The sequence below is a fragment of the Homarus americanus genome, unplaced genomic scaffold, assembly GCF_018991925.1.
Source record: "Homarus americanus isolate GMGI-L3 unplaced genomic scaffold, GMGI_Hamer_2.0 scaffold32929, whole genome shotgun sequence".
In the NCBI taxonomy this organism is placed as follows: Eukaryota; Metazoa; Arthropoda; class Malacostraca; order Decapoda; family Nephropidae; genus Homarus; species Homarus americanus.
The window spans coordinates 9,286,894-9,300,689 of record NW_024737097.1 but is presented as its reverse complement, the minus strand read 5'-3'; the positions used below and the strand labels follow the sequence as shown (position 1 = coordinate 9,300,689).

Genomic DNA, 13,796 nt, shown 5'->3' with positions numbered 1-13,796 from the left:
TCAAATAAAGGGATGTAGCGAACCTAAATGGCCCTAGAGCGGGTACAGTCACATTTGCGTAACTATATATCCATAATATGTTTTCATAGATATAATAAATGCCTATGTTACTGTTTCTGTTTTTTGTCTATTGTAGTGTACAGTACATTACAGGTTGTACCTCTCTAGTCCGGCAACCTCGGGACCTGACCGGTGCCGGACCATGGAAATTGCCGGACCATGGAAATTCACCCTTTTCCTGGTTAGATTGTGACTTGTGCTTATGCCTGGAAGCACTAGCACCACTTTCTCTGCATCATGGTCTCTTTGAAGACATATTGAAGGGTTAAATGTCGTATAGTAGCTTCTCAAATTTCGCGAGTTTTTAATTCTTAACGTATTTTATTGGAACACACAAAAAAATAAATAAATAAAAATTTTGACGGCGGAAACTCGAATTTCGACGGGTTTGAACGGCCCGCCAACGTGCAGACGACGTGCATAATCGTGTAAACAGGGTCATTTCTCTTATGTACAAAAGATTCATTATTGTTTATTACTGAATGTCTTTTTTATTGAATTAATGTTTATATGTGCAAAATGAGCAATACAATTCATTAATAATACGTAGAACATTAAAACACACGAGGAAATGACACAGCATTGTTTTCGTTGATTACCAAACCAGTGACTGACTGGTTCTACATATAAAACTGAAGAAAATAAGACCTTGGTTGTAGCTGTAGTAAAATTAATATGGTTGTTTTAAGTAATGTTATTTAATGTTAATAAATGGAACAATAGAAGTAGCTAACGATAATGGTAAAGAAAAAGAGATCGCATATGTAAGTGCGCATGCGCACACGTGAAAACATATCGTCATTACTTTACATAAGAATATGAAAGCAACACTTATTTACTGTTCATATATATTTTAATTAATGTTTCTGAATTTGTTTTTATTGAATTAATGTACGTGTGTGCAAAATTAACAATACAATTTATTAATAATACGTGGAATATTAGAGGAGACGAGACGGCTGCCGGCATTGTTTATGTTAAAGCTTACGAAACCAGTGACTGATTGGTTCTACATATAAAACTGAAGAAAATAAGACCCTGAGTTTAGCTGTAGTAAAATTAATGTAAAAAAAATGAATATGGTTGTTTGAAGTACCTGTAATGTTATTTAATGTTAATAAATGGAACAATATAAGTAGCTAACCATTAATGGTAAAAAAAAAAAGTGAGACTGCTCGTATGTAAGTGCGCACATGTGAAAATATATCGTCATTACTCTACATAAGAATATGAAAGCAACACTTATTTACTGCTCATATATATTGAAGGGTTAAATGTTGTACTCTGTATAGACAAGCAGAGAGAGAGAGAGAGCAGCCGAACTGCCGGATGTAAACAAACCTTAATTTCCCGCGGCTTTTTTTTTTTTTAAGGGGATTAGCCCACCCGGGCATAGGTCACTGACCCACATTGGGGCCTGAGGGGCAAAAATTTAATACTCCTGTAATAATAATAATAATTCAGATAAGTAAAAAAAAAAAAAAAAAAAAAAAAAAAAAAAAAAAAAAAAAAACATTCAAATAATGGGACCTAGCGAACCTAAATGGCCCTAGAGCGGGTACAGTCACGTATGCATCGCGTATTCTTATACATTGTGCTGCCAGGCGTACGTTATCTAGTGAATTTAGTCAATATTGTACAGTAACAATGGACCTAAGTGCAAACCTGTATTGTACATGTACTCAATGATTACGGTACTAAAATTGTTATGTCTATTGCAAATATAGCTTGTTTATACAGGTATTCAAATAAATTACTATCTTACAAGAATCCCTCCAATGTAAGTTATATTCACCCAGGTCGTTTGGGTGGCAAATTATGAGAAGAGCTTAGTCACTCTTAAGTAATGATAAATAAACACGCAGGCAGGCCTTCAGCGCCAACTGTCAAATCTTATCTCAAATAAATAAACAAACAAACGCCAGACATTCTGTCACCTCACCTCCCGCCCCCTCCCTCCCAGACAAAAGATTGGTGATTTCTTTATGTTTATTTTATATAATATCTCAGACTAAAGTTAGGATAATATAATTTGCATTGCTGAAATCCTTGCAAGACAGAGATTAATTTGAATATAAGCGTCATATATTTTGCTCAAGATATAAAAAATTTAGTACATTAGTGTACAATACTGTAGTACATTTTATAAAAAGTTTTTCAACTGTATTTTTGGGTAGATTTACATAAATTTCTTCATTTATTTTCATCCATTTACATGCACACACCATACTAAAAGAAACGTAATAGAAATAAATGACCTTAGTGCAAAGCTGGAGTGCACATGTACTAATTTGATTACGGTACTAAAATTGTTTTGTCTAGTGCAAATTACAGCATGTTTATATTCAAATTAATCAGTATGTTACAAGAATCCCAGCTATATTAATTATATTCACCCAGGTCATTTCACTGGCTTTTTATAAGAGAGAAGCTTAGTCACTTAAGAACTGATAAATATACACGCGCTAGACCTGGGCCTGTGCCAACTGTCAAACGTACCACCTCCCCTCCCCCCACGCCCCCTCGCTCGCTCCCTTCCTCCCTCCTCCCCCCCCCCATCTGTTCGGCGTTGCTGGAATCCTTGTAAAACAGCGAATAATTTTAATATAAACGGCATGTATTTTGCACAAGAGATAAAAATTAATCACCTATATCACATTACAGTAGTGATTTAAGAGTAAAAGTGTATATGTACGTATATAGTATTCCACATACACGTAAGTATAAATACAAAGTTTATGTGATGATCGGACAACGTCCATTTCGGTTAACGTCACGTTTCCAAGAACGTATCTAGGACATTAACCGGCGCATGACTGTATTTATGAATAATGGGTTATGCACACTCATACTATGTTTTTTAAACTATTTTTATATCTTATTTATTTCCATAAGTGCTGATTGTTTTAGAACACCATGAAAATTAATGCAAAGATTATGAATTTTGAAGTATTTTTAATTTTTATCTTTATCATTATGTGACGTGATGGTTTTCCTCACCCCAGGACGTCATCACTGATCTTAACGCTGAGAGTGAACCTCTTCCTATGGATGCCATCAAGGAGGACTGGCTTGGACACAAGGTTGTATATGTTTTTCTGTTTTATTATACATTCATATAATGTACAAGTTATGTATATTGCATATAGAGGCTTGAATGCATGACAAGGATTTTGCATGAGGTGGTTTATGAGGATAAATTGATTGCTGATGGGCGATGTTAAGTTGTGTAGAATGACAATGGTAAACCGGATACATGTACAGGTAAACCTTGATAAATGATGGGGTTAGGTTCCTGAAAAACCCATCACGAGGTGAATTTTCATAGACAGGGAGCATTAAACATGGGATTCAATGGGATACATTCCCAGCCAGTCCCCAAACACACTTGTATCACTGACAAAATAATTCCTAGAATATTACTATCAGTACAAAACAATTAAACAACACACACCACATCCTGAAGAATAAGTCTGGTTATCATCACATGTCTCCTCCAAGGCTAGAGGGACTTGTAGGTGGAGTGGAGACATCACACTGACTCCCACACACCCTCTGGGGAGTCTCATGCAGCTTAACAATGGTCAAGCTTCAACTCAGAAACATGGTTGTCTTGGATGCCTTGGCCTTCCCAGACATTTTCAAAGTTACACTGCTCACTTTACAGTCACAAAAACAGAGCAAAAGCACTTGTCACAAAAATAGAGCGAATGATGATAACGTAAAAACAATGATAGTGGCCGCCACTGCTCACATTTTCTCACTAACAGAGTCAACACATCTTACAGTCACAAAGGCACAGAAAATGTCACTTCATAGTCACCATAATACAGTTCAATCTAAATGTTAGTGCTGTCCTCTCACTATATTAGGGAAAACACTGATAAGTACAATGTATGAGGCTGGCCTATAATTGTGGAACCATGCGATGGCAGGTTTACGATCGACAAAGAACCAAACAGGGCTGTAGTACGCAGGTTAGCCATGTGGTGGTGTGTGGGTAGACATACAAATTAAGGTAGAGAGGTATGATGCATAGGTTAAATATTGTTTCCTTATAAAATTTTTCTTGACTTGACATAGAAAAATATAATTTACATTGCAAGACAGCAATTAATTTGAGTATATACAACCCATAGTTTGCACTGGAGATAAAAAAAAATCCAACCAATGGATATCAATGGCTATCATTAAAGCAAATTTTTTATCATATATAGCGAGATGATCTTAGTTTATAACCATCGTTAAAACAAAATATCACTGAATGGAATATCGGATATCGAGGTTTACCCGTATTGGGGTTTTATTGTGGGAGCGACGCATGGTAACGGATCACATTTACTGCAGCAATAAGAGTGAAGGATTTATAGTGAGTGATGGGAGTGTATGTGTTTGTTCTTGGCTTCAGCTATCCAGCACTGTTGTGGGAAAGGTTATGTAAGATTGAAAGATTTAATTTATTTATTTATTTACTGTCTATTATTTTCCTTATAAAAGATTTAAGGTTAAAATATTGTTTAATGAGGTTAGGGGTGAGGGGTATATTTAGTAAGTTGACAAAGGAGGAAATTTTAAATTGTTTTGGATGCAGATAAGGAAGGATGTGAATGAAAAATATATATTGTAGTGGAGTGAGTGTTAGGCAGAAAAAAAAAATTAGGCTTTCGGGAAGAAGGGCGAAATGGTGTTTAGGAAATTGTAAAATTCTATAAGGTTCGTGAGATAAAATATCTTGCACTTTACTAAAAAAAAAAAAAAAAAGGTGACACTGCAGGAGTTTGTTTGATTACCTTTTATGCATTTTACATTGCCCAGAAACATTTTGTTCATGACACTGCTCTGATTATTGCATTCTATTTGATCTAGTTCATATTATTCTCTATACAGTTTAAAACTTTATTATTTTTATTTCATATCTGCCAGGGTATGGTGTCTGCAGCAGAATACATTCGTCGCAAACTTCGTGAAGACAACATTTTGTCGCGTGCATTTAGTTTTGATACAACCCGTGGGACACAAATGTATGACCTGGTGTTAGTGGGTCATTCCCTGGGTGCTGGCACAGCAGCCATTCTTGCTATACTCCTGAAGCAAGAACACCCTAACCTCAGCTGCTTTGCATACTCCCCACCTGGAGGACTTCTCAGGTGATATACAGTGATCATAATTTTTCCTTACATTTCCTAACTAAGTATAATTTCTGACTGTAGGAAGTCTTGTACAAGTGATATCTCTGTTAGCCGGAACAGTTGGTGCAGAGCACTTCTGGGTAATGAGACAACTCTCTCAAAGCCGGAAAAAAATCCCTCATCCTTGGAATTTTCCGGGTAACAGAAAAATGTTCTTGGAAGTTCCAGAAATTGCGCATTACATCATCTCTCGAACCCGAAAAATATTCCCCGTCCCTAGAATTTTCCGGGTACAAGAAAAATTTTCTCAGAATTTCTGGAAAATGCACCTGATTTTCATCTCTCAAACCCAGAAAAGACTCTCATCCCCAGAATTTTCTGTAATTTTTCAGGTACTGGGAAATTTTTTTTTAAGCTTCCAGAAAATGTGCCCCTGGGAAGATCATTCCCAAAGCCAGAATTTAGAAACAAAATTACGGCTTTGGGAACAATTTTCCAAGAAAATTTCAATTCCGGTTATCAGAGAGTTCCAGTTAAGAGCGATTCCGGCTAACGGAGATAATGCTGCACAGTATCCTCATTAATTCGGATTTTGGCTTGATTTGTATGTTTTTTGTGTTTTTTTTTTATGAATTGAACGATTTGAATTCAGAATGAATTCAAAATACACTGAGCTGTTCCAAAAGTCACACGGCGATGGTTTTGAAAATTCAGGCTCGTCACTTTGCATCAACTCTGACCACGTGGTTCCCCGGGCGGTCTTGGGATTTCATTCATGTTCCCCAAAACTGCAAAAACTGAACAGAAAACAAATGAATAATCGAACACAAAAATTTGAAAATTGTCAAGTGCAGTAATATCAAAATGTTCCGAACTTGGTTAATTCAGATTTTTCAGTAATTTGAGTAACCCACAGCCTTTTTGTCAATTTAACGAGGGTGTAGTGCACTTCTAGGTGATATTGGAACTAAATTTTAATCATGCAAGTTTTTTCCACTCATGTAAATACAGTATGAGGATGATATTTGATGATATATATAGCTTCATATTCCTCTCAGTTAAACTTTGTGTTTATTCACAGTATGCCAGCAGTGGAGTACACACGAGCCTTCATCACCTCAGTTGTAGTGGGCAAGGATGTTGTGCCCCGCATTGGCCTGCATCAAATGGAGTCTATGAGGGCAGATCTGATAAATGCCATCCAGCGATCCAAGGATCCCAAGGTGAGGCCATGAACATGTGAGCTTTTAAAGAAGAGAAATAGATTGTGGGAAATCTTTCTTTTCTCATATTCCAATATGTACTGTATGTTCATATCACCATAGTAAATCCCAATCATCTCACTGTTTGGTACTTCTTTCATCTTTGTATTCTTTTAATAAAATCTCTGGGATAAATTCAGTTTGTGTTAGGAGTCTTATCAACAGGGATACTTTGAGGTCCCATATTGATGTGTATTTGCTTGATATTAGTGGAAAACGATCAGCTCATCTGTGAGGTGCTGTGGAGCCTGGGAAGACAGTGGAGGGGAAGCAGAGGAGTTCTCCACTACACGAGCAGCTATGAGGGATCATGCCTCACACCCATCAGATGCCTCCATTGCTCTCACCGTCCATCAACCACTGTATCCTCCAGGCCGCATTCTTCATGTTGTTCGACATCACCCCGATAAAAGACAGTGAGTGGCAACTGCTTCTCTGTTGCCTTTTAGTCATAATTTAGGTAATCATTTAACAGGTTATTGTTTTTCTACATGTTGAAATATCTGGAATTTTTAAATGTATTATTTTCTACTTCTTGTCTGACACTGGAAACAATGGGTCTGACAATCCATTCATGAAGTATTTACTTATATTTGCTCATTCTAATGAATTCTTGAACTAAACTAAGGAACTTTGTATCTATACAGAAGAGTCTTTGTTCAGAGCAGCAGCTATAAACTGTTGCCAGTTAAGAGAGAAATGTACATTGAATGTTAATGTTTATGTGTAGGAGGGATCTTAAGTGTGTGTTTTTTTGTGTAACCGTTTCTCCATTTCCAAGCAGACCTCAAACACACCAACGTTCAGAATAATTAGATCACATACTAAATGATACTAAAAGCACTACTTTCGTGCTAAGATGTATGATAAAATACAATAATAATTGGCCCTTTTACTGTCAAATGACAGGATGGCTCATTACCTTCCTCATAACACCATTTCGGCACTCGTTGTACCTTTATAATTCCTTATCCTCTCCTGTCTCCTTACTAATGTCTCGTGTGTATTCCCCTATGTATCTTACTCAAACTCACTCTCTTCATTTTCACATCATCTCTCTTTATCATGTCTCTACAACCTCACTGTACCTTTAATGTTGTCAGTCACACCTTATGAAATATTTTAACATGCTGTTATATCTTTTCTTTTCTCTTAAAACTATTTGCCTATTTTTTTGTCAAATCTGTTTCATATTTACTTTACTGTACCTTATTCTGTCCATTCTGTTGTTAGAAAATTCTCATTCACCAGAGTCGAGTAATAGTAGTTGTTACAGTACTTCCCCTCCAGATCTCACCACAACTGAAGGCTTACAATATTTATCTTTTAATTCAGCAAACATGTAACATTTAGCCATTAATTGTGTTAACCTGAAATAGTTCACCTTCAGTTGAGTTAACCTGTATCAGGTTGCCTTTTTTTCAAACTCTTATCTCCTTCACTCTCCAGAGTTATGGGGTCCCAGAAACACTCAGATCCCCTAATTAATCTCAGTCCAGTTTAACATGACACCTGCAGCTAGACAGCTTAGTATTTTAAGTAAGCTTTTCCACCTAAGCATTAGGGTGACCCATGTAGAAAATGGACCTCAAGAAAAAACAATGTGTTTACTATGGAAAGGGGTGTGAGGGACCATATTTTTTTTATTAGCAGTATATTAAAAGTGGGTCAAAAAGAAATTACATGTAGTTAAGGTCTAGTATCATCCTGCACAGGAAAATTTTGATGCTTTCTCCTACACTTGAAAGGCCAGTTCATATATTTTTTTATTACCTTATGATGTTTTGCATATGTTTGTCTTTGCACAATTCGAGTCAGATGTACCATTGAAGGTTAGGTAATATATATATTTGGCTACTGGCTTTTAATGGAAACCCTGAGGAATATTGTAATCTGTGATGGTCTTGTTTATGATTGAAATATACTTAAAAGAACATACTGTATATAAACAACATTTATAATGAAAGTGTGGTAGAGGAAGAGGTGTGCGGGTTATGTGTAGATCAGGTTTTTTGTATTAATGAGCATAAATTAAATTTTTTTAGATAAGCTGAAGAATTTGTTGGTAGCATTATGGATTCAGAGGAAACACATGATAAAGTAGATAGGAAGGTAAAATGGATGTTATTGAAAAGTTGTGGTAAATATGTAATTTTTTAATGTGTCCAGTGAGTGATGCAAATGTTTAGAATTTCTCAGGAAGTGGGAAACTGGTCCTTGGTGAAAGTAGGATACTGTTATGGTTGATTAATTAGTAATGAAATGGGTTGTGAATAGGTGGTGACTCAGGTGATGTTAATAGATGACAACAGTGTTGGGGGCAATTCATAGGAAAAGTTACAAATTCATGTACTGTATTTAGGAATGAGTTTGACAGAGTGTGTATTATGTCAAAGCTGATAGTGAATGTCAGCAGCATGCATGTGTGCTCGCTCGTTCGCTTTTGTTTCTGACTACCCAGCATTAACTGAAAAAATGTCTGAAAGAGAGAAAAGAAATATTCCGAGCATACTCATGAAAGCATTTTGATTTATTTTCTTTGGAATGTTTATTAGCCCAAGTGTTTATTCATACTTAAAATTTCATTATAAATTTATAAAAAGAGTTCACTAACAAAGAAATTACTGAAAAAAGCATGACTGCATATTTAGTTTTGTGCATATAGTATTAGTAGTTAGTGGTAGCTCCCTTAAGATACTCCTATGGTAGCTATTGGATAATATTAACCACATTTATTTGTGTTAACTAATGCATCATCTAAATGCAGTTTCTTGTGTGTCAGCATGTCAAAAAGTGATGGATATGTGAAGTGATAAGATTTGTTCAACCCAAGTATTAAATGTCTTTGTCAAATTGGCAAATACCGTAGTTATTGTAACAGTCCCCCACCCCCCATTGTCTCCTTTTGTTAATGTGTTCAGTCCTGCAGTCATGTCATGGTGGTTGGATACATTACCTTCCTCTGACATTTTATTGGTGAACAGTTCTGAACAAAAGCAGTAGCTACCAGTACTTGAGACGACTTTCTATGCAGTTTTATTCATTCTTTTGGCTGACACATAAGTGCAGCAGTAGGAACCACTTATTTGAATATTACGATAGGTTGTGTGAAAAACATGTTTTTTGAAAACATGAAAAAATGAGAAAGGAATGAGTTTGGGAGAAGAAATGGCAATTTATGAAATATACTGTAGTGCAGGGTTTGGCAGTTATACTGTATAAATATATTTACATTGTTAGACTTATGGTAGCACCATGTTTTAAGTTTTCAGGCCATATTATTGATTTGTTATAGTGGGTCTTAGACATAGTTGTGGTGTAAGTGTCTATAACATCTTGGAGGCTGAATACTTTTGCTTCATGTGAAAGAATGGCTTCTGGCTTCCATTTTTTTTTTTTTTTTATTAATTTGATTGTTTATCTACTAACATTTTTAATATGTTAAAATTTATTTGGATTTTGTGTGCTTAGTTCACGCTATGAAGATGCACTTTAAATTTCTTTAATGAAAAAATATGAACATTCAACAAAATTAATTCATTGCATTAATAAGCTGCTGTGCTGTCACATGATTAAGCAATGGATTTCATTAATCCTCCATTTCTTTTTATCATATTGCTAGACACAACAGATATATGATTTTGCTTCATATTTTTTGTATTTTTTCTTGGGGGCACATCAGGCAGAAATATGAATCCAGGTGGAGGTAAGTTACAAGCTGTGAATGAAGAGAGTACAAACAGCATCCACATGTTTTGTATAGTTTATCAAGACTTCAGGTTAGTGGAAAGTGTTATACAGTTCATGCTAACTCTCCAGTAAAGTATTGTACACGGAGAGTTTTATGTTCTCCCTCAGAGTACCGGTGATATTTTCTATTGTTTATTTTGTAGTAAATTTTTGAGGGAACAAATAATCTTAAACTTTTATTGTTGTTTTGGCCACTTCCTCGAGTATGTCCCAGGGGGAATAAACATTTAAGAATAGATAGATAGATTATCCTATGAAATGCCAAGGAAAGTCATCATTTTGATCAGATTAATGTCAAAATAAACTTTTGAGTCAGTCATGGAAGCATAACTCTAAGGTGAACAGGACTGTTAAAAGTAAGGTGTTTCCCTTCATGACTTCTCTTACTGATATATTTTTCTACATATTCACACTCCTGCCTTAATTGATGTTTGGTTCACATGTTTTTGTATTGTTTTCTTTTATCAATTTATATACTACATTATAAACTGTACATAATTATCCTCACTTCTCAACTTCCTGTTATACCTGGTTTATAATAGTTCCCCCCCCCCTTTTTACGGGATTAGTCCACCAAACCACAGGTCAATGGCCTACATCAGGGCCTGGGGGCAAAAATTTAAAAACAATGATAATTAATAAAATTTAATAAAAAATTATAAAAAAAAATTAAAAATATAATAATAATAATAATAATAATAATAATAATAATAATAATAATAATAATAATAAAGGACCCTAAATAAATAAAAAAAAATAAAAAAATAGTGAGAAACAAAATACAGTGGTCCCTCGGGTAACGAACAGTTCGATTAACGAAATTTCGGTTAACGAATTAGCTCCCATAAGGATCTTCAATTTGGTTAACGAACAAAACTTCGATTAACGAAATCCTTACGACAAACACGTTTTGTTGTGAGCATCAGCTGATCAGCTAGTCCACCAATACAGTAATCTGTTCTATGTTGACATTCGTTTCCAGTGGAGTAAATATCAAGAAAATTGTGCTCTTTAATATTTGTGCAGTTTTTATATTAAAATTATTGGTCATTCTAAAATTTAGCCATCCGAGCTCTTTCTACAGAAAGTTTTTCAACTATTATTTTTGGCTCGATATATGTAACTTTATTCATTTATTGAAACTCATTTACATGCACACACTGTCCTAAGGGCAAAGCTGAACTGTACACATAATAAAAATAATGTACACAATGATTACTAAAATTTTTGTCGAGTGCAAACTATGGCATGTTTACATTCAAATTAATCACTATCTTATAAGAATTCCAGCAATGTAAATTATATTCTCCCCGGTCACTTCTATGAAATTTTATAAGGAAAAAACAAAACTCAATCTAAAGGACATAAATAAAAAAAAAATACTTCACTAGACCTTCGGCACTAACTGTCAAACATGTCTTTGTCACCCCTCCCTCCTTCCCTCCCCCCCTCCCCCCTCCCCCCAGCAAGGCTTTAAGTTTTTATCTTATATAATATCGCAGACTAAAGTTAGGAGAATATAGTTTGCATTGCTGGAATCCTGGCAAGACAGTGAATAATTTGAATATAAACATCATATATTTTGTACAAGAGATAAAAATTTTAGTACATAGTGTACTGTAGTTCATTTTATAATGTAAAGTTTTTCAACTGTATTTTTTGGTAGCTTTACATAAATTTCTTCATTTACTTTCATTCATTTACATACACACACCATACTAAAAGAAACATAAAAGAAATGAATGACCAAAGTGCAAACCTGTACTTACTGTACATGTACAGTGGGGTATGCTATAACGAATCTAATTGGTTCTAGAACCTTGTTCGTTATAGCATTCGTTCGTTATAGGATTAATCCGTTCCAGGCCCCCAAATACAACCACTTAACACTGAAAAATATAATATAAAATTGTAAAAATTGTAAAAAAATGCATAAATATGCATCTAAACCCCTGAAATAAAGAGTATCATTAATATTTGTAATAAAAAAACAATAAATTAGAAAAAATAAATAAATAAATAATGTTCATTGTAGGAGTTTCATTCGTTATAGCATTCTCAATTTTATAGGTAAAACCGTTCGTTATAGGAATATTCGTAGTAGGATCCGTTCGTTATAGCATACCCCACTGTACTAAATGATTACGGTACTAAAATTTTTATGTCTAGTGCAAATTATAGCTTGTTTATATTAAAATTAATCACTATCTTTCAAGAATCCCAGCAATGTAAAGTATATTCTCCCAGGTCATTTCACTGGCATTTTATAAGAGAGAAGCTTAGTCACTTAAGGACTGATAAATAAACACACATTAGACCTTCAGTGCCATCTGTCAAACATATCACCTCACCTTCTGCTCCCTCCCTCCCTCCCTCTCCCCCAGCCAGGGTCTTAGGCTTACAGTTTTTATCTTATATAATATCACAGACTAAAGTTAGGAAAATATAATTTGCATTGCTGGAATCCTTGCAAGACAGCGAATAATTTGAATATAAACGTCATATATTTTACACGAGATAAAAATTAATCACTTGTATCATTATAGTAGTGATTTAAGAGTAAGATGTATATGTACGTATATATACTGTATAGTGATTTAAGGGCAATTTAGGGGAATTTTAGGAGTGTTTCTGACTTTATGCATTTTTGGCTTTACTTTGTATATACTTTTTTGTGAGCTGGGACCAATATCCCATTGAAATAATGGATTCGGTTAACGAAATTTTCGGTTAACGAGCGACTCTGTGGAACGAATTGTGTTCGTTAACAGAGGGACCACTGTATGTATGTTGTGTTGTCAAAGTAAGAGAAACAATTGAGACCCTGTAATTGTGTGTAAATGAGGCAGAAAGTCAGATCAGCAACCTGGGACTTGGTCACAATTTTTGTGATACATTTGCCTTGACAGGCCTTTTCACATTGATTATATCCCTTTCTTCCTGAAATCATGTTACCTCCCTGAAGTATGAATGCCAGGAATTTAAAGCCAGTCATCAGACTAGGATTTGACTATGTCCTTACTCTTGTAAAGCTTATGACAATTATTTTTACTAAAAACAATATTTTCATCCATACTACTGCTTCCCTTATATCCAGGACTGAGTAGTAAAGTTTGAGTTAATTCTTACTAGTTCCTATGTTTTTCTTTATAATTTGTTTATATATTACCAAAAACTGATGGTTATGTTTAACATAAACAAACAGTGTATCATTCCTTTAAGACTGTAGTGATGGGTTTAGGAGAGTAGCATTTGCTTGACCTTCCATTGATTTGAAGTCTTGTATCACTGCTTATACTGATGAATTTATGCATGATGTCAAATGCTCATTTAAAAGAGATTTTTTCATTCTATGTAAAGATGCATGCTCATTAAACACTATACTGTATGTACCTGCATTTATTGACTGCACTCTTTTATATTTGGAATTACTGTATATCTGCTGAAATACTCCTTTTAAACGTATAATGGATATATTCTCGAATGATGCACTCATCACAGATTATTGTCAGTTGTACTGTACCTGTATTTAATCTCTTTGAAAGCAGTGTAACATATGAATGAATGTCACATGAAGTAGATGTCACAAGCACTT

The 13,796-nt window shown here is 34.7% G+C and overlaps 1 protein-coding gene across 1 annotated transcript in view; it reads left to right on the top strand.

The window, feature by feature from the left end:
* Window positions 1-10,378, top strand: part of LOC121873194 (diacylglycerol lipase-alpha-like) — a 22,831-nt gene extending 12,453 nt beyond the window's left edge. Inside the window, exons 2-5 of the mRNA XM_042376543.1 lie at window positions 3,066-3,143; window positions 4,984-5,207; window positions 6,271-6,412; window positions 6,662-10,378. Coding sequence (XP_042232477.1) covers window positions 3,066-3,143; window positions 4,984-5,207; window positions 6,271-6,412; window positions 6,662-6,871 — 654 coding nt within the window. The 3' untranslated portion in view covers window positions 6,872-10,378. The remainder of the gene's footprint in view (window positions 1-3,065; window positions 3,144-4,983; window positions 5,208-6,270; window positions 6,413-6,661) is intronic.
* The last annotated feature ends 3,418 nt before the right edge of the window (window positions 10,379-13,796 follow it).